Below are 26,211 nucleotides of genomic sequence, written 5' to 3'. Positions count from 1 at the left end.
AGTGTTACCCATCTGTCCGCCTATACAACAGAAGATGGAGTCAGAGCTTCCTCTGGTAGTCATACCAATGGTGAAAGAAAAGAGTCATGACTTTCCATTTTCTCTGTATCTTACAGACTTAGATAACCCTGGTGTTTTCTCTTAGCTAATCTTAGCCTAGGCCCAGTATTAGAGAATTTGTTAAAACTAACAGACACACACACACACACACACACACACGCCACTTACAGTAGGTAAACCTTTAAAAACAACACAATCACAATACCTTTGCGAGCTCTGATGGCTCACTTCCTTCTTCCACCACAATTAGTTGAGATCTTCCTTTTCTTTCATTGTCCCGAATGCCAATGGCAACCTGGCTTGCCTTCAGACGTTCATATTTGTTGCACGAGGAACCACACCATTGGTAAATTTCCTAAAAGAAAGAGACAGATCTTTTGACCCAGAAATATGTGGAGAACATTTAGCCCTGTTGTAATACTCACTCTAAGTATTAGGAAAAAACAAAAAGATATAAAAAATAAAATGGAACTTATATATTCTTGAGGTATATATAATTTTACATACTTTTTTTTAAAGATTTTATTTATTTATTTGACAGAGAGAGAGACAGCCAGCAAGAGAGGGAACACAAGCAGGGGGAACGGGAGAGGAAGAAGCAGGCTCCCAGCAGAGCAGGGAGCCCGATGCAGGGCTCAATTCAGGACCCTGGGATCACGCCCTGGGCCAAAGGCAGACGCTTGGCAACTGAGCCACCCAGGCGCCCCTAATTTTACATTCTTATGCCTCATTTTGTATCCTGTTGCTTTCAGTTAGCATTATAAAGTAGCCATTTTTTAAAAATGGAAAATATAAGTATATATCTCACCATACTTTGTGTATATCCACTAATTACAATTTATGAAACTTGTATTACCTAAATATAAAATAATAATTTTACCATATTTCAGAAAGGTAATAAAGAATCTGTTTAGTAATGTGCTCTTGATGGTTATAAAATTGATCTAATGCTTTTGTAAAGCAATTCAATGAATCTTATCAAAAGCCATAAAAAGAATTAAAACCTTTGACCCAGTAATATCACTATCTGGAATTCATCCTAATAAATTATTCATAAAGATTAGGAAGAAACCATATGTACAAGGGTTTTTATTGCTATATAATTATATTAGTGAGGCATTGGGAAGACATTAAATGTTCTATAATAGGATAATAGTTATATATAATTATGATATAGAGAAAAAAACAGATACTTAATATCAAAGTTATATTTTAACATAGAAATTTATAAAAATACATATAGAATGACAGTTTGATGTATTCTAAAGTCAACAGATTATATTAGCTGCTACTTAGATTAAAATATTGTATATTTTAGGGGCGCCTGAGTGGCACAGCGGTTAAGCGTCTGCCTTCGGCTCAGGGCGTGATCCCGACGTTATGGGATCGAGCCCCACATCAGGCTCCTCCGCTATGAGCCTGCTTCTTCCTCTCCCACTCCCCTTGCTTGTGTTCCCTCTCTCGCTGGCTGTCTCTATCTCTGTTGAATAAATAAATAAAATCTTTAAAAAAAAATAAAATAAAATATTGTATATTTTAGACTTGGGTACAGTGTTCAAAAGATATAGATACAAATGTAAACTAATAATAAAATATCATTTTCTCCATTAAGTATGGTTTTAATGAAAGAAAGAAAAATTTAATGGTGCCTAGGCTTGGTGGGGGTGTGGGAATAGGCATTATCACATTCTATTTGGGTTGTATAAACTGACAGTCTTTTTCTGAGGGAAGTTTGGGATCGTATCAAGAAATTACATGTGCTTTTAGGATCAGGAAATTCTATTTCTAGGAATCCATACTAGTCAAATATGGTTTACAAAAACAAAGAAAACAAAAAAGTCACAAATGTCCATCAGTAGGTCAATGGCTGTGTAAATGTTGTTATATGGAGATTGCAGACTATTCTTCAATGCCTGAAAACTGAGAAAAGTGTTTAAATACCGACACAGAAAATCATTCAAGGTACACCATCAAGAATAAAATAAAGCTACAGAATAATATAGGTCCATTTAGGTGGAAACAGAAACATAAGTTCCGTTTCTGTGTTTGCAAAAAAAGATTTTTAAAGATACACAGTTATAACAGATGGAGAGAGGCAAATATACGCAGAAAGAGAGCCTTCAATTTTTATCTAGTAGTTTTTTTTTTCTTTTTTTTTTTTTTAATGTCACATTTATTAAGTGCCTGTGATGAGCTAGATGTTGGGGATAGAGAAAAGAATAAGAGAAAGCTGGCAAGGAGAGACTGACATGTAGACATCCAATGATAATAATGTATTTGCTCTACACTTGCTTTCAAAATGGTTCCACACACAGTTCGTGCAGTCCGTCTTGGAGAGGTGGTTAGTGTAGTGGTTAAGTGTGAAGGAGACAGACCCAGGCTGCAACTTAACGACCATATGACCTTGTGTTTGCAATGTTTAAAAGAGCACATCAATTAACAACAGCAAAATAAAAGAGTACCCAAGCATCCATAGAGAGAATGGCTCTTTTCTCTGATGATAAAACATTTCCAGTCCAGAGTCATTTCTTCATTCACAAATAGTTTACTGATGGCCCAAAATGGGCTCTCTTCCAGGCCCTGGAGGCCCAACTTTGAATCACACAAGCCTGGGGTAGACTCTCTGGCCCCTCACCCCCGCCCCAGGTTCCTGATTCCCTTATTCCATATTCCTCTTCGAGAATAAAATATATGTTTTAGAAATTCAAGGCTTTATAAGAAGTAAAATAAAAAGGACTATGCCTTGCAACTCCTTTCACTCTAGAATCTGAACTAGTCTACGTGGTCAAGGGGCATTTCTTTTCCGTTTTTAGAATGGTGCACTGCTGCTGTTTCCTCTCTAATTTCTTTTCTACATCTGGGCATCTGACTATGAGACTCACATTTGGAATCAATTTGAATACTATGCTTAGGTCAGCAATTACACAGAGCGAAAACAAATGGACCCCAACAATTAGTCAACGCCGATCACTGTGCATTAAAATCAGGTGGTGGCACAGAAAAGTGATATTTAAAAATACAGAAACCTGAGCACTACCCTTAGGGACAGTCAGGTGTGTTCTGAGCAGCGCTGTTTTTTGAATGCTCCCTGGATGATTCTAGCATTCAACTCAGGATGAGAACCCCTGATGGCGGCCTTGCGCACAGCGCAGTTGGCAGGCATTCGCAGAGAATCTGAAACATCTAATTACCCAGGGCAGCCCAGCATGCTCCTCTGCTAAGTACAGCTAGGCTCTTGGCTCAGACGTCTGTCCTATCTTATCCCGTGAGATTTTGCCAATGATTCTTTTCTCAGTGGGTCTGAGAAAGCAAACTTCTAATATTTACATTACAGCGAAATACAGGAAGTAGATCAGAAGATTATATCTCTAGATTTCTCACTTATTAGCAACTTTCACTACTGACTTGCTCTACATTTATGTAACTGTCCAACAGATGTTAATGTTCTCCGTGTAAGTGACCTCTCACCAACTTCAAAGAGATTATATAAAATCATACTAAATTTTATTAGCTTCTGTAAAGTATTATGAAAGCTTGGTAAAGTGTGTTTAGAAGGAACTGTAGATAATAATTTGACTAACATAATTAGTATTTAATGTAGAATTTTACAGTATTCCATAGATCCCCAAACATTTTCTATGACATTACCTTGGGTTGGGAGTTTTTATGTGCAGTATCAGTTCACAGATAAATTTAGTGGTAGAAAATATTCCTCACCATTACTGACAGACCTCAGTTTCTACTTCTAAAATAGCAAAAAGAGCAAAGCTGGAGATATCACGATCCATGATTTCAAGATAGACTACAAAGCTACAGTAATCAAAATAGCATGGTGCAGGTGCAAAAATAGACACATAGGACAGAACAGAGAGCCCAGAAATAAACCCATGCTTATATAGTCAATAATCTATGACAAAAGAGGCAAGAAGATGCATTGGGGAAAAGATAGTCTCTTCAATTTGTTGGAAAGACTGGATAGCTACATGCAAAAGAGTAAAACTGGACTACTTTCTTAGACCATACACAAAACTGAGCTCAAAATAGATTAAAGACCTAAATGTAAGACCTGAAACCATTATATTCCTAAAGGAAATCACAGGCGGTAATCTCTTGGACATCAGCCTTAGCAACATTGTTCTGGATGCGTCTCTTCAGGCAAAGGGAAAAAAAGCAAAAATGAACAATTGGGACAACATCAAACTAAATAGCTCCTGCACAGTGAAGGAAACTATCAACAAAATGAAAAGACTAGTACCACATGATTTCACTTAAATGTGGACTCTAAAAAATAAAGCACACAAAAATCAGAAATAGAATCATAAATACAGAGAACTAATTAGTGGTTGCCAGAGGGGAGAGTGGTGGGTGAAATAGATGAAAGAAATTAAGAGGTACAAACTTTCAGTTATAAATAAATCACAGGAATGAAAAGTACAGCATAGGAAATATACTTAATAATATTTCAGGGGCGCCTGGGTGGCAAAGCGGTTAAGCGTCTGCCTTCGGCTCAGGGCGTGATCCCGGCGTTATGGGATCGAGCCCCACATCAGGCTCCTCTGCTATGAGCCTGCTTCTTCCTCTCCCACTCTCCCTGCTTGTGTTCCCTCTCTCTCTGGCTGTCTCTATCTCTGTCAAGTAAATAAATAAAATATTTAAAAAAAAAATAATAATAATATTTCAATAACGTTGTATGATGACAGAGGGCAACTACACTTATCGTGGTGAAGACTGTTTAATGTATAGAGCTGTCAAATCACTATGCTGTACACCTGAAACTAATATAACATTATATGTCAACTACACTTTAATAAAAAAATTTTCAAATAGCAAAAACATATCTAGGAAATGCTCATAAAAATAATAAAGCTGTTAAAAGTAAAATTTTCCTTTCTAACTCAAAGATGACCCAATCACTAAAAGTGTTACAGAAAATTTCTTATTGGGCAGGAAAATGAATGCTTTGTGTTACCCTTACTCTTTTATTATTTTCACTTAATTTTGTGCTACTATTTCTATAAAAGTGACATACTCTCTTATTTCCTAGACTTAATTTTCAGTGGTGAATTCAGACAAGAAATACAATAAAATACGGACTTTAATTATAAATTGCCAAAAGCCAGAATTGTTTAAAGGGGTCTATTAATTTAAAAAACCCTTGTCTTTCAATGCTACTTAAGTTTTTCTGCAAATATATTTCATTCAATCACGGCAGCAACACATTAAAACATGCTTTAGATTTTAAATAGCAATTCATTAAATTTAAGCAATTTAAATTCTATCATGGATGGATAATGTGGTTAGGACTTCTCATTTAACAAAGCTCTACTGTGCTAAATAAATGTGTATAGCATTATTAATAAGCTGCAGTGCCAACACTTACTCTATTCAGAGGTAGTTGGGTAAGACCACTTCTCTACTCTGTGCACAAGGAAACTCTGTACTCAATTGGCCCTGTGGTTGAAAAGCGCTCCTATAATTCAACTTACCCTGTTTTTTGGTGGGTGTGAGCTAAAAAAAAAACCCCAAGAATGCTACACACAGGGCTAAAAAATGCCCAAACTAATGTAACAGGTTGATACGTATTATTACAACAAAAAGTTTTCATAACTTAAATTGTTTTATTTATAATACTTTGATGGGATTTAGATAATTCTTTTGTAAATCTGATTTAAGCAGGTGAGATACTGAAAATGATAAAGCAAACACAGTTTCAGAGGCAACTATTTACACTCTCAGAGTCTAAAGAATTTAACAATCCAACACTAAATGTTATACTTCTTCGGGGGAAGGGACATAAAGCCCCCTGTCAATATGGAAGTATCCATTCAATTCAGAATGGAATGCACTTAAATTTTGGCCAAAATTTGCTGATGTACTATTGCCCATGAATACCCTGTAGTTGAAGTTTGCCAAATTATAACTAACTCTTAGGATACAAGCTCTTAAAGGAGTACAAATTATTCTGGATAACTGGAAAAGTAAATAAGGGAGTAAAGACAAATCTGTTATGGGCAATTTGTTTGGAGCACCAATAATAAGAAATAATAAGAAATAATAGCCAGTGAGTGATATTTATGGAAACAACCATACTGTGGACAGACTAGAGGTTTAAAATTTCCTTTAAACTATGTGGTCAGAGTTAACAAGTAAAACATCAAAGTACAGCCAAACCTCATTTGGGGGCAGGAAATAAGAGGAGAAATAACAATACTCAATGATGCCGTTGAAGGGAAGCGAGATTTCAGAAGCAGAGTTTAAAGGAGCACCCAGAACAGCCCATGTGATGTTGACTCATAACATGTGTGAAGAATTCAGCATAGACTTGTTACTCTCTCCTCCTTTGCTAAGTTATTTATTCTAAATACATCTACAATTTTATAAAAGGAGAAGGGTGGCCAGACCTCTTGCTCTCCCTTGCCCCTACTGGCTTTATTTTTACTGTGCTTACTTTTCCCTTAGATCAAGTTAACAAAATATAAAAGCGCATTTAGATATCCTCTTTGCCTGAGGCTAAGCATAACTTAAACACCATAATGACTTGTGAGATAACGTCCAGGAATCTACTTTTTCTATTTTTAAACTTTAAACCATGACTTTTTTTTTAGTTTTTAGATGAACAAGTGTTTATTTACATCCCATCTTGTTGTTGTTCAAAGCCAGCCAACTCAATATCATTCAATGACACATATATGTATTTTAAAAACACCTCTGATTGAAGAATGGGAGATGGAGTGGGTATGCATGGCCACTGAGGGCTTGGTGACCGGAAGGAAGGGATTGCATGTAAGTTAGGGCAGAGCAGTGGCTGTGGAGAAGAGAAGAATCCAGGGATCTAAACTGGAGGACAAGGAGAGGGGGACATGAGTTGGACCCTTCTAGCTTGGCTGCTGGTAGTGATGTCACTTACTGGGACCAGGTGACAGCTTTTGGAGCATTCTTTTCACAGCAATAAGCAGAGTTGGTGAAATTACGTTCTCTATACTCTGCAGAGTATTTGGCAAATCAAAGAAGTTTTATAGCCACATTTCATCAAAAATAATTTCTGCCAGCCACACATACTGGTGACTTAACTATTTTTAACTAATCTACTCTTTTTTCAGACATGTAACCCTGAATTTTCCAGCACCTTTAGACATTTACCATTTTGAGATGGTTCTCAACGTTAACTGTACAATAAAATGACCTGAGGCAAGGCCGAAAAAGTACATACCCCAGAGGCCCATCCCAAAGCTAAAATCAGATTCTTTAGGGGTCATATCACACAGGCATCAGTATTTTAAAAACTTCTTCCTCATGATTCTAATGTGAAACTGTGAGAATGAAAACCTAAATCCTAATACCTCAAGAGATGTCTTTCCCAGTGCCCTCATTTATTCTCTTATCCTCTAATGTGTCTGTGTCTCCATTCCAGCCCTTCCTACCTTCTGCCTCGTCATACTCCAAGCTGTGCATGTGTCTGTGCCTCTCACCATTTCACAGCACTTGGAGTCAAAGACTATCTGGTTTCCGTCTTTATACTCCAGCACGCAGCACACACCAAGTGCACGGTAAATACCATTCATCCCTACTTCTGTTGAAGGGTAAATTTTAGAGATTTAACATTAAGTTTATTTTTCCCATTATCTTTTCTTATTGCCTCAAGGCTTTCCCCTTATAAAACTAGTGGAATGGATTACTTTCAGATAAGGAAAAACTTATCCAGAACAAAGAAGACTTTATTCAGTTCTTTTGTTCTAAAATAAACATTTTTAAGTCATAGTAGAGACAAAAGTCCAAAAGCCAACATAGGTTTAATTTTAAAAATCTTGATTTTTTGAGAGTAAAGTTTTCTGAGGGAAGGAGTGAGGATGCAGCAATTTACAGAAAATTGGTTTTGCATATGAAGCATCAGAGTCTTGGCCTTAGGGACTAAAGTGCATTGCAGGAACCACACAGTAGGCAACACTGAAATGGTATAAGAATGGTTGGTCAGGTCCAAGAAGAGAAAAGTATGGGGATTACAAGAGAACTAGGAAACTTGATCAGATGCAGTGAATCTCTGAGAAGAGCTCAGTACATTTCCCTCCAACACAGTTGTCATATATTCATCCATGACCCTGAGCATTAGAGTAGAAACAACTGTGGGCAGTATCCAGGCAGTTGGACCAATGGGCACTGGTGCAATGTGGGTACAGTGTCCCCACGCAGCATGTGGTATGGGAAAAATAAGGCAGAATCCCAGAGGGGCTACTATAATGGCTGACACAACCAGAAAGGGTGGACATATCAAAAAACCATGAATATTTTCCAGCAAAAGTCTTGGGACGGAGGCCAAAGTCCAAAGTCCAAAGCTCAAGAATGAATGAAATGATGAAGACTCAATGAATGTTAGAGAGGAGTGAGGGCTAAACACTATAAACCAGACTCACTTCCATTCTCAACCTGACCCCCATCGTCAGGCCATAATATCACACACACAATCCCCTATACCTGAGGGGTAGAGAAGGGGATGGGTGAGATAAGTTTGATTTGCTTTCATGATAAACAAGGTTCACCTTAATAGGGCAAGATTATTTTATTTTTAACCCTTCTGTGGAAATAGAAGCTTGACTATGAACTCAGGTTGAGCTATAGGTGAAAAAAGAAAATTACATCTCTATCTGCATGACTGCATGAGACTGTATGCTTTGTGTTGGACACGTGTACATTTGTTAAGTGACTGTAAGTTCTGGGCCTTCTACTAAGGAAAAAGTGAGTGAGTGGGGTTAATAAATGAATGGACAGGCAATGTGGAAAATGCTCAAGGCAAGTCTGCAAGGTGATAGAAAATATGAGATAAAGGCTTGCCTAATTCTACAGGGGTGCAACGTGGGACAGGGGAAGGAGAGAGGAAGAGGCCAAGGAACACGACATAAAAAAAGCAGTATCAGAAAGCAATATCGAAGGGGCACCTGGGTGGCTCAGTCATTAAGCATCTGCCTTTGGCTCAGGTCATGATACCAGGGTCCTGGGATTGAGCCCCTCATTGGGCTCCCTGCTCGGTGGGAAGCCTGCTTCTCCCTCTCCCACTCCCCCTGCTTGTGTTCCCTCTCTCGCTGTCTCTCCCTCTCTGTCAAATAAATAAATAAAATCTTTAAAAAAAAAAAAAGAAAGCAATATCGAAGTTGAATATTTAAGGATGAGATGACATCGGATTGCTTACCAAAGAAAAGTGATGCAAGCAAGAGTGGATTCTGGGCAATGGAAACAATGTGTGCAAAGCAAAAGCATGGTGACTTGAGGGAAAGTGTCATGCACAGGACACCGAGACAGTATCATGGTGATAAAGAGCCCAGGAAGGATTCAGGAGACACTCAGGAGGTAGAAGAGAGTAGGCCCAGTGACCAATTGAACGTAAAGTCCCTAGGTGAAGCCATCTGGATGACTTCTATATTTGGAGTTTGAGGTCTGAATGATGGGTAGCTCCATTCAACATTATAAGACAAATAAGAGGAGAAATCATTCTGGAATGAGAGGGTGAAGTTGATGAGTTCCATTTTTAGACTTGTCCAGTTTGAGGTTCTTGTGATACAAGAAATATCTGGGAGGTAGTCTGAAATACTGACATAGATCTCAGGTAAGAGTTCTGAATGAGACTATAACATTGAGATTTACCAGTGGGTGAGTAGTTGAAGTTTGGGTGAGGGCAAGTTTGCTCAGGAAGAATGTATAAAGAGACAATGATCAAAAGTGGAATCCTAAAAACAAACAAACAAACTTGAGTTGGCTGGGCAGACCATGTGAAGAAGAATGAGAAAGAATGGTTTCAAAGGGAGGAAAAGCAGGAAGCCAGGGGAGGAGTGAGGCTGAAATAAAAGGGAGTAATCAACAGGGTCAGTTGCAGCTCAGGGATGGAGTGGATAATGAACAAAGTGTCCACTGGAGTTAGCAGAAGCCGTTGCTGCCGTAGGATGAACAGATTCAAAGAAACGGTGGGAGTGAAAGTCAGGAAACGTGGGTTGCGGACCAACTGGTAAATGAGGAAGTCTAGACTGCTGTTTCAAAGCAGCAGGAGGGAACAATGAGAGAGGGGACCATAGGTTATAAATAGCAAGGCGAGTGGGGCAAAGCTGCATAACTGACCAAACTAGTTAACAAGGACAAGGAACATGCCCAATAGCACAATTAGTAACTCACCACAGAAATTCCTCCTCCTGTGAAATCCAGCTCTCCACTAGTGGCTGGCTCTGACAAGTATTTCCAAAAGCGTTAGCTCCAGATCCCAAACTTTGAAATTATGGACTCTTCCCGTTATCATTCACATTCTGTAGTTACTGATGGCTTTGTTGCAATATATTTAGATGTGATTTTATTAGTCATTTCTACAACTACCTCAGCTACCTCATAGCTTTAAGAATGGTGGGAAAAAGATGATTGATAAATTCACCAGCATTAAAATACACAGTTCAAAAGTACTTCTCCAAAGATTCAGTAAATTCCAAATTGCTAAGATCTAGCCACGTTCCATATTATTTTCTGAGAATACACTAAAATATAAGATAGCTTATCCAAATCATCCTCTAAAATGTTGATGATTTCTTAACGTTCAATGTGATTAAATGGGAATTTTATAATTTCATGCTTTTGATTGAGGTGGTTACATGGTCCTATCTAGGAAATATTTACTATAGTCTCAAAAATCCTATAAGAGCACATGTTTCGAAGGTACATGACATATCATGTTAATAATAGTAATAGTTGATCAAAAAAGTTGACTTCCTCAAACAAAATCAAAATATAGTATTTAGGTTATGTCCATAACCTTAGTTTTAGCCAACTGGCTCTAGCTGGAGGAGAATGTTAGAGGTCCAATCTACTTTTTTCATACCTGGATAATAAAACAAACTTGAAGAAATTGCACTGGCTTCTTTTTGTACTCTCTAATGCAGAAAGTCGTTATGAAATCGTGAACTCATTAAGATTTTATGGTAGAGAAAATTTTGGTCCCATGTCCTTCTTTGTTTACTGTGACACACCCCAAAAATAAAGTCTCCAAGGTAATTTCAAGATCTTATCACCATTCAGAAATTGTTGGCAACATACCAACTAGTTAAAGGGTAGTCACATAAAAAGAGGTCATGCGAATGAACGAGAGTGTATGTAGGACTGCTTGATTCCTATCAGGGCATCCCTCTGGGGTAAAGTATACTTCTACGACATAAGAGATCAACAACTGTCTCCACAACAAAATCATTCCAAATGTCTCTAACCAGGAATGAGAGCAGGAGACAACCTAAAAGTCATTCAAGGTAATTAACTCTATAAAATAAAGATGATTTACTATTAAACAGATACATGTCCTTGAATCTCATAATAGATGCTCTGTGTGTATTATATGACCCTGTACTTGTGGGTCATACTCCCATGGCAGACATTACCCACCAGAAGACAGAATATGTCACTGGAACTACCATCTGCCTACCACAGCACCCAAGTATCTAACCCATGAGGAAGCTCAGTACTTGCTCAACAAAATAATAAATGATTTCTTTAACAATACTACTGTTAGAAGATTCTAAACTAGATTAGACATAATTCTGAATGGAGTAGATTCGGAAACTGTTGCAAGATACTCTGTTATAGAGCCACACCATCTTATATCCCACCTAGTTAGCTTAGGGGAGTGAAAAGAATGTAAACTAAGAAGAGAAAACCCCAGGTCACCACTCAACGTGTATTAATGCAAATGACTCGCTCCTTCCCTCTCTGGCTTTTTTTCTCTTGTGAAACCACGATACAACGGTCATTTCCAGATGTGACTCCGTGTCAGGGGAGACTGAATCATAGTCAGCGAAGGTTAGAAGTACCATCAGAAAGCAGAGTCAAGACAAAAACAATAAATGAGGAAGTTAAGGCTTTGGAGAGGTGAATGACTCGCTCAAGATTAAAGAGTTCATAGTTGGAAAGCTGAACTGGAAGCCATGGGTGGTAATTAAAGAGATTACTGCATGTGTGGGGCAATTACAGTACACATGAAAAGGTATTTCAAGAAAGAAGTGTGTCCAAGTAATTGCAGTGATGAATTACATTATCAACGAGAAGTGTCTCTACTGTTTAGGGGCCCCAGAGATCTTCTAATCAAATACCCGACTTTTAGAGATGAGAATCTAAGATTAAAGTCAGCTTGGATGAAAACTGAGGTCTCTTTTTTCTATGAAAAAATACTATCTTATATGTTAAAACACTTCATAAATTATCAAGGGATAAAGGGCTATAAAAACGTTAGGAGAAGCCAGTTAGGAGAATGGGTTAGCATTTAAAGTTGAAAAGGGCTTTCTAGGGCTCCTGGGTGGCTCAGTCAGTCGGTTAAGCAGCTGCCTTTGGCTCAGGTCATGATCCTGGGGTCCTGGGATCAAGCCCCGCATCGGGCTGCCTGCTCTGTGGGGAGCCTGCTTCTCCCTCTCCCTTTGCCTGCCGCTCTGCCTACTTGTGTTCTCTCTCTCTCTCTGTCAAATACATAAATACAATCTTTTTTAAAGGGGGCAGGGGTTTTCCAAGAAATTCAGGGTGAGGTTCATGACAGTGGGACTGCCATTTTGGGTGCAGATGTCTAAGTGTGACACTGAGAACTGTACTTTGGACATTATAATACGATGCTCTCAACTGGGCACACAAGCTGGTGTGATCCAAGATAGTCGAATTAGACATTAGCAGTAATAAAACTATAGGTGTATCCTAACTGAGAGAAATCCATGAAGTTTATAGGTTGGGGCCATTTTCCCAATGATTTATAACCTCAGCACACTTCATCTCTGTGCTGTTGTTAAGTGAGTATTGCCTTAACAGAACCTTGACTGTGTGGCTCCATTTTCAAAATCCTTAAGGTCCCTTCTCCATGCATGTGGAATAAACTCTTTTGGCTGTGGTCTGATGCTTTTCCCCAAACTACTGCCCATGAAGAGGCAGTAAAATAAGATGCTCAGGTGGGAATCAGACATCCCCAGGGTTGGATCCTGCCTTCCCCATTCACGGGCTGTGCAGCCGGAAGCAAACTGCACAGCTGGTGCGAGCTTCAGGCTAACTGAAGCCACAAAGGTCACAGCAAGTCTCCGGACGATTCTGAGTGCAGAAGTGTTTGCGCCAAGAAGTGGGATGCGGATGTACATGGGGCAATGAGAAGAATGACCATGAGGAGGAGAAGGGCGTCATAAATGCTCTGCTCGAGTGCCTTCTCTGCTTTGCCCATGGCTTTTCAATGGTAGAGAATGCCTTTTATTTCAACTTTATTTTATTTCTACCTTACAAAGTTTAAAAGACCTAAGTCAAATCCCACCATCTAGAGTCTAGCACAAGATCTTGCAATAATTCTTCTTTTCTTTTTTTTTTTTTTTAAAATTTTATTTATTTGACAGAGACAGCCAGCGAGAGAGGGAACACAAGCAGGGGGAGTGGGAGAGGAAGAAGCAGGCTCCTAGCAGAAGAGCCTGATGTGGGGCTCGATCCCATAACACAGATGCTTAACAGCTGCGCCACCCAGGCGCCCCTCTTCTTTTCAAGATAATAATGATTCGGGGCATCTGGGTGGTTCAGTCAGTTAAGCATCTGCCTTCAGCTCAGGTCATGATCGCAGAGTCCTGGGATTGAGCCCCACATCGGGCTCCCTGCTCAGCAGGGAGTCGCCTTCTCCCTCTCCCTCTGCCCATCCCCCTCATCTGTGCTCTCTTTCTCTCTCAAAATAAATAACTAAAAATTTTAAAAAGATAATTATTATTAAGTATACCTGAACTTAGAGAGGCCTCTTTTCCTGGAAGAAAATATAAGTCAGATATTGCCCATCCCATTGAGATGATACTTAATATCTGTACTTGTGCCTTTCCTTTTAATACCCAAAAATAATTAAAAAGTCTGAAATAGTATGGTGTAGTATATGTGTGATATACATACCAAAATAACTCCTAAAAACTCCGGGCCAGCTGTTTAGACTCACGTCCATTTGAAATCCTAGAAACTTTGCTTTCAGGGGGAATCAATTTGTCCCTCAAATAATGTTTTCCCACAACCAATTAAGGACAAAAATAATTAACGGAAGCTCTGTTCAGACAGAAGGGTAAATATATTAAAAATTATTCAATGTGTGTTCTATGGTAGGAAGAACTAAATCACTACTCCATTCTAAACCCATCAAAGAAAATAAAAACTTTGAAGTCTCACTTTGTGCGATTTAAATACTTGCCAATTCGTCATATGATATGATTGCCTCTCACATAAACATGACCTCTCCCCATGTGCAGAAAACATGATTATCTTCCACAGCACATACATCTGATTTGATCTGACAATTCACTTTCCTTTAGACGTCTGCACGTGTATGTAACACTTACAGTGCCAAGGTCAATGATGAAGCAGTCACCCTTGTTGAAACTGTCCCAGCTAAGGGGAACTTCCGTGGCCCTGACCACTCTCCGACCCTTCACATGCAGGAGCCTCTCAGCGGTCAAGTCATTTGTGAGAACATGATTTAGTCCAGATGCCACACCTCCAGCCTGATCAGTGGGAGGAAGACAGAAAACAAAACAAAACCAGATGAGGCTTCTAACTAGATACAAAAACATATAAAACCACAGGTGTACGTGCCAAAAGTGCCTGTCAGCCCAAGACAAAATAGCCACCTAAGAGCATGTGAAACATTAAGTATGCAGAAGAGAATGCCTTGGCAAATCAACACTTTTTTTTCTTTTAAGGCCTTTTGCCCATCCTGTTTTAATCATTCAATTTAACATTGAAAGTATTTACTAAGAACGTTCCGTGGATAAAACCTGTGACATAAATGAAAAGAAGCAGTAGCTGATGTCCTTCAGGAATGAATGATTCTAAAACCATCAAGTGAGAGGCAGACAAGATTTCAGGGAAGGAGAAGACAGGAGGATAGAGGAGAGTCAGAGGTAACAAGAGCAAGTGAGGAGAGAACTAGACACCCCAAAACACCCATGCCCCACACAGTGTTAGGACAGAGAAGGGGAGTTGAGTCCTGGTCAGGTATGGGTGGATCCCATTTATGATTGTTTTAACATTATAAAGAATTTTTTTTCTTTCTTTCTTCCTTCTTTCCTTTCTCTTTTTCTTTCTTTCTCTCCCTTTCTTTCCCTTTCTTTCCTTCTTTCTTTCCTTCCGTCTCTCTCTTTCTCTCTTTTTTTTCTTTCTATGCCAAGCCTGAGTATTTATATCCTAAATTTGGTTGCACATCCCAAAACAAAACAAAATTATATTCAATTTAAAAATGCTAAGCAAAATAATGAACCATATCAAGTACATCTTGTCTTTTTTGAAATTGGCTTTTACCTTTTCACTTTTTCCTTTAATTAAATGCTAGAAGTGATAATCTTTATTTATTTCCATAATTAATTATGAGATAATGTGCATAATAAAGATGCAGTGTAAGCAAATCACTTTTATTGCTCAAAGGCCTCCTAAAATAATATGGTAAGAAAATTAGCGGTATAGGAAACCTATAAAATGATCCAATTTTAAAATTTATTCATAGGGGCCCCTGGGTGGCTCAGTTGCTTAAGCATCTGACTCTTAATTTCAGCTCAGGTCATGGTCTCAGGGTCACGAGATGGAGCCTTACATTGGACTCCATGCTCAGTGCGGGGTCTGCTTTTCCCTCTCCCTCTGCTCCTTCCCTGTGCATGCTCTCTCTCTCTCAATAAATAAATAAAATAATTTTTAAAAGTTTATTCATAAACATGTACAAATCCAAAGAAAGAAGTTAAGCTGCCTATGTAATAATCATTAGCACATTCTTGAAATTTCCACTGACTTTTTTTTAAACTTTTTTACTTATTTATTTGCCAGAGAGAGAAAGCACACAAGCAGGGGCAGCAGCAGGCAGGGCGAGCAGCAGGCAGAGGGAGAAGCAGCCCCCCACCCTCCCCGCCCCGCCACCACGGCAAGGAGCCTGATGCGGCACTCAATCCCAGGACTCTGGGATCATGACCAGAGCTGAAGGCAGAAACTTAATGAACTGAGCCACCCAGGTGCCCCAAAATTTCCACTGACTTTAAATTTCCACCATTCTCCAGGAAAAGACCCTCATGAATCCAAAGGTTTTATTACTATAGGCTAAAAGTTGACTTCAGGACAATTGTAACCACAAATTTTATGAAATACGTAATAATTTCTCAGTCCATAATTTTTATCAAGTTTGCCATAAATGAACAAACTAAGTATTATACAATAAAAATAAACACAAGTTTCCATCTATATATTATTGTTCTTGGCCATTTCACTTTAAAAAAAAATAAGTACACTGTGATCTGATAAGCAGTGTAGGAATGCTGTGATCTGAAAAAAAGTTATAAAATATAAAACCGACTGAGGATATTTACATAACATTTAAGCTACTGTCATATAATGAACCATCAGAGTGATAAATAGTCTGTGAACATTTAATAGTATTTTAAAAACTAATTTTGTCTTAATATTTGATGTGAAAAAGGTACAAAAGAAAAACTATCATTTTCATATATGATGGTGTCTGATAGTATTTCTGGACTAGTGTTTGAATTAACCCTAGAAACTCCCAGTCTCTTTCTACCTTCACAAAACAGGAGAGCAAGGTGGACGACCCTCTGTCAGTGACACTACAAACACGGTTTTGCTGGCTGATGGATGTTTGACGGCCGCTATTTACAGTCATGGCTCAGAGCCGGGTCTTGTTGAGTTTGGGAAAGAGATTAAATATAAGGAAGTAGTGGTGAGGGACGTCCGCGCGGCTCAGTTACGCATCTACCTCCGGCTCAGGTCATGCGCCCACATGAACGCATCAGGCTCCCTGCACGGGAGGAGCCTGCTTCCCCCTCCGCCTGCAGCTACCCCTGCTCCTGTGCGTACTCTCTCTCACTCTCGCTCTCTCTCTCTGGCAAGTAAATAAATAAGATCTTTAAAAAGAAAAAAACAAAAGGAAGAACTCCCCCAGCCTAAAAAGGCTCATAAAAAAGAAACCTCAGGTCAACTAAATGACATGAGAAGATGGTCTTAACGTTGCCTTGCTGAATCTTTACCTTACACATGGCAACGAAATATGGCTGTTGCTGGCTTGGTAATGGTAGGCTTTGACAAACTGTGTCCATTCCAAACAGACACGAGACGCTGTTTCATAGAGTAATCTTAAATAAAAAATTCATCCTGATATTTGGACCTTTTATTTATATTGAGAGCATCATAGTATAATGATTACCAGCTTAGGTACTGAAGTCAGATGGTCACCCAGTCACATATCCACTGTTAGACCTTGTTAAGTTACACAGTTTCTCAAAGCTTTTGTTTACTTAATAGGGTGATAATGACAGAAACTGCACCATGGGGGTGCTATTTGGATGAAATGAGGTAATATACACGAAGTATTTAGCACTTAGTATGAAATTAAGAACAACATAATAGTCTTTGCTATTCCAGGGCACCTGGGTTGCTTAGTTGGTAAAGCATCTGACACTTGATTTCAGCTGAGGTCATGATTATAGGGTCGTGAGATTGAGCCCCATGTTAAGCTCTGAGCTCAGCATGGAGTTTGGTTGAGATTCTCTCTCCCTGTGCCTCTGCCTCCCCCCCTGTACTTTCTCTCTCTCCTTCTCTCTCAAAATAAATAAATAAAATCTTTTTTAAAAATTAGTCTTTGCTATTCTGGGTGGCAAATTATATTTGCTTCCACATTTCTTATCAAGTATTTTGCAACTGCACACATTGTCGTCTGCTCAATGTCACTAATGATAAGACGGTGAACGACAGTGAACAGATTTTTTTGCTGATAAATTTGACCTCCATTTGCAAATATCCTCTTTCTAAACTGTAAAATTGCTTTTTCATATCCCCCCTTTTTTTTTTTAAAGATTTTATTTATTTATTCGACAGAGATAGAGACAGCCAGCGAGAGAGGGAACACAAGCAGGGGGAGTGGGAGAGGAAGAAGCAGGCTCACAGCAGAGGAGCCTGATGTGGGGCTCGATCCCATAACGCCGGGATCACGCCCTGAGCCGAAGGCAGACGCTTAACCGCTGTGCCACCCAGGCACNCGTGCCACCCAGGCACCCCTTTCATGTCCCCTTTTAAATATATATCCAGAAGTTTGATTTCAGAGGTCCTGCTAATAGCCAGAGGGATTAATAAGTTCCCACTGACTGTATATGCACTGTATACATATTTTATTATTTAATTTGATCCTTAATCCTTACAACACCTATATGAGGAAGCTGTTGTTATAACCATTCTGTGTTTGAGGAGACTGAGAACAGAAAGCTTACATACTTGCCCTGAGGTAAACAAGTCATATGTAGCAGAAATGGGTTCATAACCAGGATGATGTCATATCAGATGCTTTTAATAACTACAAGACCCAGCTTATTCAAAATGTGGGTTTCACTGACTTAAAGAAACTTCCAGGATCATCTGACATAAACTGTAGGCACTCATGTGAATTAAACAAAATGAGAAATCATACATTGTTTCATATTTAGGGTTGTTCATAACCTAGAGTGAAGAAATGGTTTCAAGAAAGAAGAGAATTTGCAAGTGTTTACCCTCATCTCAATGGCATCACAACATATTCACTAAGGCTCTGATCAGGTAAAAGTAGAAATAAACCCTGGCATTGTAGATAAATTTAATATATATTCAGAATTCTAGTTTAGTGCTGAGGCTTTAGGTTTTTAGTAAGCTAATAGGCTCAAAGGGTACGGTGTGGGGTCTGCAGAAGCCCCGTTGGAGCGTATCTGATTCTGAAATGTGGGTGTAGGGAGGTATTTGTCACACTGTAACTGAACACTCCTGAGGGCAGGGGAGATTGTGAGGGGTGGCCAGTCCACAGGGGTCATGGAGGGAATTCTAAAAAAAAAAAAAAAAAAAAAAAAAAAAAAAAAAAAAGGCTGTCTTTCACTGAAGGTTGCCTTAAAAGAAGAGGACTACTTAACTTGTTTTTGTTTCTTTTTCCCCCAAAAGAAAAGCCAGTTGATGATTAGTGTTTCAGGTCAAAACACATAAATACGTTCATGTGTGCGTGAGGCTGAACCACAGTCAACTCCATGGTTTGTTTCATTTTTATCATCTCCAAGATCAAACCACACTAGTTGGGAAATGTGTGTATAGTTCTTTCTAGTAACTGGAATTATAATTGTTACAAATATTGCATTATGACATTCCAGAACAATTGAGATTCCCAAGTCTTCGGTTATTTGAGGCAAATTCAAAGGCTCTCTAAAATAGCATAAACAAAAACTGCGAATACGCAAATTGCCAATTTTTAATTACTGAAGTAACTCCACAAAACTTAAAAGGGCTTTCTTGTGACAACATTACTGAAAGCTCTTAACTTTATTAAAAATGAACCTATTAAATGAAGTCAATCCAGAATATTTCACATATTACAGCCATGGTCCACAAACATTTATTGAGCACCTACTATGTAACCAGCAGGTACTGGTATATATCAGTAAATAAGACAGATTGAAACAAAAACAAAACAAAAAACACTGCCCTCAATGAACTTTCATTCTCTGAAGACATGAGGTGTGGATGGATAGGAAGAGGAAGGGGGTCACAATGGAAAGAGTTCAGAGAGGCTTACCCTGTATTTCAGGCCTCCTTTGAAATAGCCAACAAAATCAGTAGACTCGTAGCCTTGAAGCTCTCTACTCTGCACTGGCTTGCCACCCAAATAGTCATCCATCTGAACAGTAAAGATGGCAGCTGCCGTGCTTTCATCCTGAGTACACTCTTTTCCTGAAACAGCGAAGGACAGCACTTCAATGATCAAGCCAGGAAAACGACTAAGGCAGAATTTTTGATAAGAAAAGCTCAGAAATTTTCTTTCAATTGTACATACATCAATACAACAAATAGTCTTCAGCAGAACAATCTTTTGACAGAAATGGTGTAATATAAAAATACTATTTTGTTAATAGTTACAATTGTTTTGTTCTTGCTTTTCTTTTTAAAAACTGTTTAAAAGAAGCACTGCTGGGGGCCCCTGGGTGGCACAGTCGGTTAAGTGTCCCAACTCTTGGTTTCGGCTCAGGTCCTGATCTCGGGGTGGTGGGATGGAGCCCCATGTTGGGGTCCATGCACTGTGCAGGGTCTGCTTGGGACCCTCTCTCCCCTTCTGCCTCTGCCCTTCCTGTTCATGCTCTCTCTCCCTCCCCCCTCTCTAAAATAAATAAATACATCTTAAAAAAAAACCCCACAAAACTGCTGTCTATATATGCTCAAGGAGATACAGCACTATATTCTAGTAGGATTCAGATTCATTTGCTAATCAGATCAGACTATGAGAACATTTTCCAATTGTTTTTAGCCTTTATTAGCATCAACCTTAAGGCTTCCAACGTGCCAATATGTTAATACTTGTAAGGAAAATGAACATCATAGGCCATAGACAAATAGCTTTAGAAAAGAAAGTGGTTTTTAGAATGGGAAAATGAGTATCACTTGACCTTATCCCTATTTTTAAGTCCTAGTACCCCCACTTCATTATCTTACTGGTGTAAAATCATATTCTCTAAGTGGAAAGGGAGAGTAAAAGAAAGAGATGCCAACATCTATTGAATGTGAATGTAGGCATTATCAACCCATGAATTTAACACACAACACACATTTACTTTTCACTAATTCTAGTATAAATCCTATCCGGGCAACGTCACTGAGGTCAATACACCAATTCTTCAGCACCATTGTCTTCCATGCGCACAAGGATCAGAGCCAGTCCTGACGGAAACTCAAATTTTAGAAAACACACTTCAAAACCCTTATTACATCTGAGCTGTGTAAAAATCATAAGTGATTCTAGAAATAATAACAGCGAACATTTATACATTTATAATACCCCTGATATGGGTCAGATACTGAGCTAGTGGTTTACATGGACGATCTCATTTAATCTTCAAGACACTGCATGCAGCAAAAATATTTTCTACCAAGTTACAACAGAAGCAGTAAAGGCTTCAAGAGTCCACGTAACTTCCTTGAGGTCATAAAGTTGACCTTTGGTAGAACACGACACAGAGGCAGGTTTCTGTAGCTCTGAGCACAGGCTCTTAGAAACTACAATACCAGTCGATAGTTTTTCATACTCAGACTCTCATTAGCAGTCACATTTTGTGGTGATTGGGTTAGGTTATTTTCCTCCGCGGATAACTGATGTAGAATATTTAGAAGCCGTAACAATACCACAGTTCACAGGAAACCCCAATTGCGAGTATTCACCAAAGCTGGAGAAAGGGAAACAGTCAGCTATGTTGATGAAAGAATTGTATTTTTCTACATTCCTCCTTTACTCTGAAAGGGAACCTGCATAGCAACTTCTTTTCTCAGGAAAAGAATCCACTAGCTGTAAGGGTATTGACGTGGTATCAGTTTTGTAAATTTGTCGTGTCAAAGGAAAAAAAATATGCAATTTTGCAGTCCGAAAGAACACTGCGCACTTTCCCATCCATAAATGAGAATACTAATAAAGACACAGATGTAGATTTGCACAGAGATGTTTTAAAAGAGAAGTTTAAATCATGGTTAATATCAAAAGTGTTAAAGATAATGTGTTTGACATAAACATCCTTACTTAAGCACAAGTTGAAACACGAATTTCTTAAGATGTAAATGGACAGGCATGCAATTAATGAATGAACTGGAAGTAAGTTAATTAAATTATGCTATCATTTGTTGATCCTTGTGTACTGTGCTGGGCCAAGGAGTATCAGTATGAATAAACTAGAATCCTTGCTCTAAAGAAGTTGAAAGATTCTAAAGAAGCCAATACCAGCCTTTGAATGTGAGAACTAGAATCCAATTCGGTGATATCATGATGCAATTTTAGCAATGTTCAGGAACATAGGAACGTACTCCATGAATTGTGCTTATGACCTCATTTATTTTCCCTTTTCTGATGCTTTTACCAAAGTCTTTCAAGTTATGATATGTTCTTTTGTGTTATGTTCTTTTATATTTTATGGCCTTACATTATATGTGTCCATATGCAGCAAACTTCCTAAAATTGTTTTGGGGATGTGATGACAGGTACATGATCTCTATGCTAAAAATTATAGAATGTTAATGAAAAAAATCAAAGACCTTAATAAATATATACTGTTTATGAACCGTAAGACCCAATACAATAAAGATGTTAATTTTCCCCAAGATGATCTACAAGCTTAACGTTATTCCTATAAAAATCATAGGAAGGTTTATTATGGATTGCATAAGTTTATTGTAAAACTTATATGAAAAGGCACAGGTCCTGAAAGAGTTAAAACACCTTGACAAAGAAAAATAAGATCGGAGGAATAACTCTATCTGATATTAAAGTTTACTATACAGGTACAGTAATTAAGAGAGTGTGGTATTGGTAGGAGGAGAGACATAGATCAACGGACCAAATTTCCCCCAATGGTAGCAGTTTTCAAACTAGAGTACAGTTTGGTATACCACAGTATACTAAAGCACAACCATGTAAACACAGTATGCACAGAATGCAAAAACCAGGATATTGAGACTGATACAATCCACTTATCTTTCTCATATTTCCCCAATTTTACTGTACTCATCTATGTGTGTTTAGTTCTCTACATCACCTGTAAATTCATGTATTCATCATCCCAGTCAAGATACTGTATAGTTATAGCATCAAAAAATCCCTTATGTTGTCCTGATATAACTAACCCTATCTCCCACCTGCATTACCCCCTCCCCACCCCATCCCTAACCTCTGATAACAACAAATCTCAACTTTTCTATAAATGGAATCATACAGTAAGGAATCTTTTGGCATTTTTTTTCCACTCAGAATAATTTACCGGGGACTCGTCTGAGTTGTATGTATCAATAGTTTGTTCTTTTTTATTGTTGAGTAATATTCTCTGTTATAGATATGCCAAAATTTGATTAATCAGTCATGGTGGAAGGATATCTGGGCTGATTCAAGTTTTGTCTATTCAAATAAAGCGGCTATGGACATTCATGTGTAGGTTTTTACCTGAGTATAAATTTTCATTTCTCTGGACTAAATGCCCATAAACGCAATTACTGGGTCATATGGTAATTGCAGGTTTAGTTTTGTAAGAAACTGTCAAACTCTTCTTCGTAATGGTTGGACCATTTTCTATTCCCCTCTAAGCAATATATAAAAATCCAGTTTCTCAGCGTCCTCACCGCCCTTGTATATTATAAGTTCCTTGAATTGTACACTGTATATTGTAATCCATTTCTTTGGATTTCCATTGCCTTGCATAAAGCCTAGCACAGAATAGATATATCACAAATGTTTACTGCTCTCGAATACATTAAAACTGAAAAAGAGAAACGATGAGGGTGGGATTTTGCGACATAGGTCCAGGATGGGACTGACTCGCTTTATCATCCAGCTGTGCTTACAGACATGATGCTCTAAGTAAAGAGAAGCAGAAGGCGGGTACATTTAAACTGCTAGCTACAAAGCTGAAATACTTTCTATGGAAGGACCAGTGGAACAACTTTTAACTTATATGCAACAAATTCTTACTTTGTAAGGTAAATAAAAGAAAAAATAATAAAAGGAAATAATCTGAAATATGTGAGGGTATCATGGAAAGCCTCAGAGAGCAGGAAAGATGACTCTTCCTCTCATCTTCTATTTTATGTCCTGCTGCTTCTTGCTTCCCCTTTCTTCCTCTTACATGGCCTGTTCTTTGACTTTCATCATATGTACCTTTCCATCCCTATCTGAGTCCAACTTCACTCCCCTTCATCTTCCTTCCGACTGATTTCCTTTAGTTAAACTTCCTTTCCCCCTGAACTTTCAGCTTTCCCTCTTGGAACTTTTTCTCAGTCTGTCTCTCTGATGAATCCTCATGAATTCCTCCAAATTTAGGTCTTAGGGTAGAAGTTTTTGGATGAAATCCAGCTTGCTTCAGAGAACTGAAGTAGGAAGAGGGGCTGAACAATTCCATCTACAGGCCCAATGGACCATTTTACTCTAAACTTTTCCATGTTCCCCATGATTGTCTCTAGGACAAGACCCCTGCCAATCACCCTCATTTTCCTTTTTTCTGTCAAAGTGTCTCTCCCTCCCTGCTTCCCCATAACTATAGACACTGCCTCTCTCACAGTGTTTAGCTGTTGTACCTGTGTTATATCGCTTTTTGTCTTATTGTATCTGAGATTATAAACTTTCAGAGAAGTTTCATAAATTATTCACATGCAGAAATGCCTTACACAATGCTGGGCACGTTGAATAATTATTGAATGAATTAACTCATTAATTAACACACTGTTAACTTTAGTTTTAGTAGATCTTTACAATCATGAAGTGTTTTTGTCCAAAGTGTTTTCTATTACAGTTTTCGAAATTGGTGAGCACTAAATGAATAATTGAGTTAATGTGAATCTGTAAACCCTAAAAAACAATTTGTTTAATGAGCAAGCTTCTTTGGATAAGAAAGAACCCAGACAATAACCACCCCCTCCTCCCCCCAAAAAAAAAACAAAAACAAAAAAAGAAAAAGAAAAAACCCCCCACAAACTGTGTTCAAAGCCTCTTGCCGTCTTCTGACAAAGACAAGTTTAACTGCTGTCTACAGCAAAATATGAAGTCCCTTCACATCTTAATTCACCAAAATTACAAATGTGGCATTTCAGACACTTATTCATTCTAGATCCAAGTTCTGAATAGAAAGACCAAGATGAGGACATTACTATTCTATCTGGCATCATTCATTCATGAACACGGTTTTATATTAAGGTTTCAGTGATTTCTAGTATAAAATATAAATAGATCACTGTCTATTTATTACAAGGAATAGTGACACTATCTTGGGAAATCAAAATGTGTTTGGAACTCAGCTTCAGCTTTGTCAAGCAAGCACAAAATTTTAATATCAAATGCTATAATAAAAACAATCCTTTTCCCTCTTTGTATTTCCCACTTGGAGTGTCTGTTTCAGGTGTTCACTAGCGTTGAGAACATCACTTCCTAATGTTTTCTTCCATTTTATTTCTTAAAATCTTCAAATGTTAGAAATAAAAACGATGGCTTTTCAAGGGCTTCAAAATGCATATGTGGTTTTGTGTGGTCTCCCCACAGGCTCAGGAATAAAGCTAAAAATAAAGAAACAGAAGTCCAGGAGAAGCAAGCTAGTTGTAAAAGAAGGCCATAAGTCTCAGATAATCGGCACGTTGTTTGATGGGGTGTGCCCACTGGCACAGGATCTTACAGGGAGAGGTTGGACATTCAGGATGTTTACGAGTAAAAGTAGAAGGTGGAAAAAGTAGAACACACAAGGCCCAGTATTCTGACGACCTGGCGCGAGTGCAGCCCAAAATAATTACTACTGCTGAAGGAGCTGTTTGCTTTCACACTGTGTCCTTGTTCAAATGGATAAATAATAATAATAAAAGTACCTATTATAACAGGGCAACTCATTTAAATAATACATATGCCATATAAAGCTATTTATTTATATTGATAATATCTGTATTTTTTTCTCTTTTTCATCCAGGGTAGCCAACATCCTGATCAGCAGGAATTTCTGTTAGCTGAGCAGGGCGGAGCAAGTGGATTCTGATTTAAAGTCGCCCAGAGCACTCATTACCGAAATGTGTGGAGAAATATAAGCTGGGGCCCAAGGGCAAAAAATAAAAATAAATTAACTAGAGAAAAGGGCGGCGGAGGTGGTTTTGGGGGCGGGGGGTGTTACTTCTCTCCAGCTGCGGCGGATGCCTACAAACTTGTTTGACTTCATCTCGTCCCTGACAGGGAAGCCAGGACTGAACTTGTCGGAAGGTGAGCGCGACTTGGCCAGAGCCAGGGTGCGCTAAGCAGCGGCCCTGGGCGGGAGCGGGGTTTCCAAACTGGGAGGTGCAAGGGGGAGAAGCTAGAGGAACCAGCCTCCAAGCCCGGGAGACCCGCCTGACAGAAGGCAAGCCGGAGCGGTTAAGACACTCCCCGACGTCTCTGTGCCCGGCGTTTGCAGGCGCGTTCGCAAGAGCGGACTCTGGTGTGGAGAAGGAGGCCAGCTCCAAGGAGGGCCGCCCGGAGCGGACGCGACAGGCGCGACGGGTCTTCAGGCCCTTCCCGTTTGCGGTTCCCCTCTCCCCCCAGACCACCCCCATCTCCACCCTGCCAGTCTCAGCCTCCCGCGGCCTCGGCCCTCCCCGACCTGGGCGCGTCGGGGTCCC

The 26,211-nt window shown here is 39.0% G+C and overlaps 1 protein-coding gene across 1 annotated transcript in view; it reads right to left on the bottom strand.

Annotated features, from left to right (window-relative positions):
- SCIN (scinderin) overlaps positions 1-26,211 on the bottom strand; it is a 76,215-nt gene that overhangs the window by 49,683 nt on the left and 321 nt on the right. The window contains exons 2-4 of the mRNA XM_002923815.4: positions 19,637-19,791; positions 14,400-14,561; positions 266-415 (exon numbers count right to left, since the gene is read on the bottom strand). Of these exons, the coding sequence (XP_002923861.1) occupies positions 266-415; positions 14,400-14,561; positions 19,637-19,791 (467 nt within the window). The remainder of the gene's footprint in view (positions 1-265; positions 416-14,399; positions 14,562-19,636; positions 19,792-26,211) is intronic.

This window comes from Ailuropoda melanoleuca, chromosome 1 (genome assembly GCF_002007445.2).
Source record: "Ailuropoda melanoleuca isolate Jingjing chromosome 1, ASM200744v2, whole genome shotgun sequence".
NCBI classification, from domain to species: domain Eukaryota; kingdom Metazoa; phylum Chordata; class Mammalia; order Carnivora; family Ursidae; genus Ailuropoda; species Ailuropoda melanoleuca.
The sequence above is the reverse complement of the archived record's forward strand: the minus strand, read 5'-3'. Positions and strand labels throughout refer to the sequence as shown.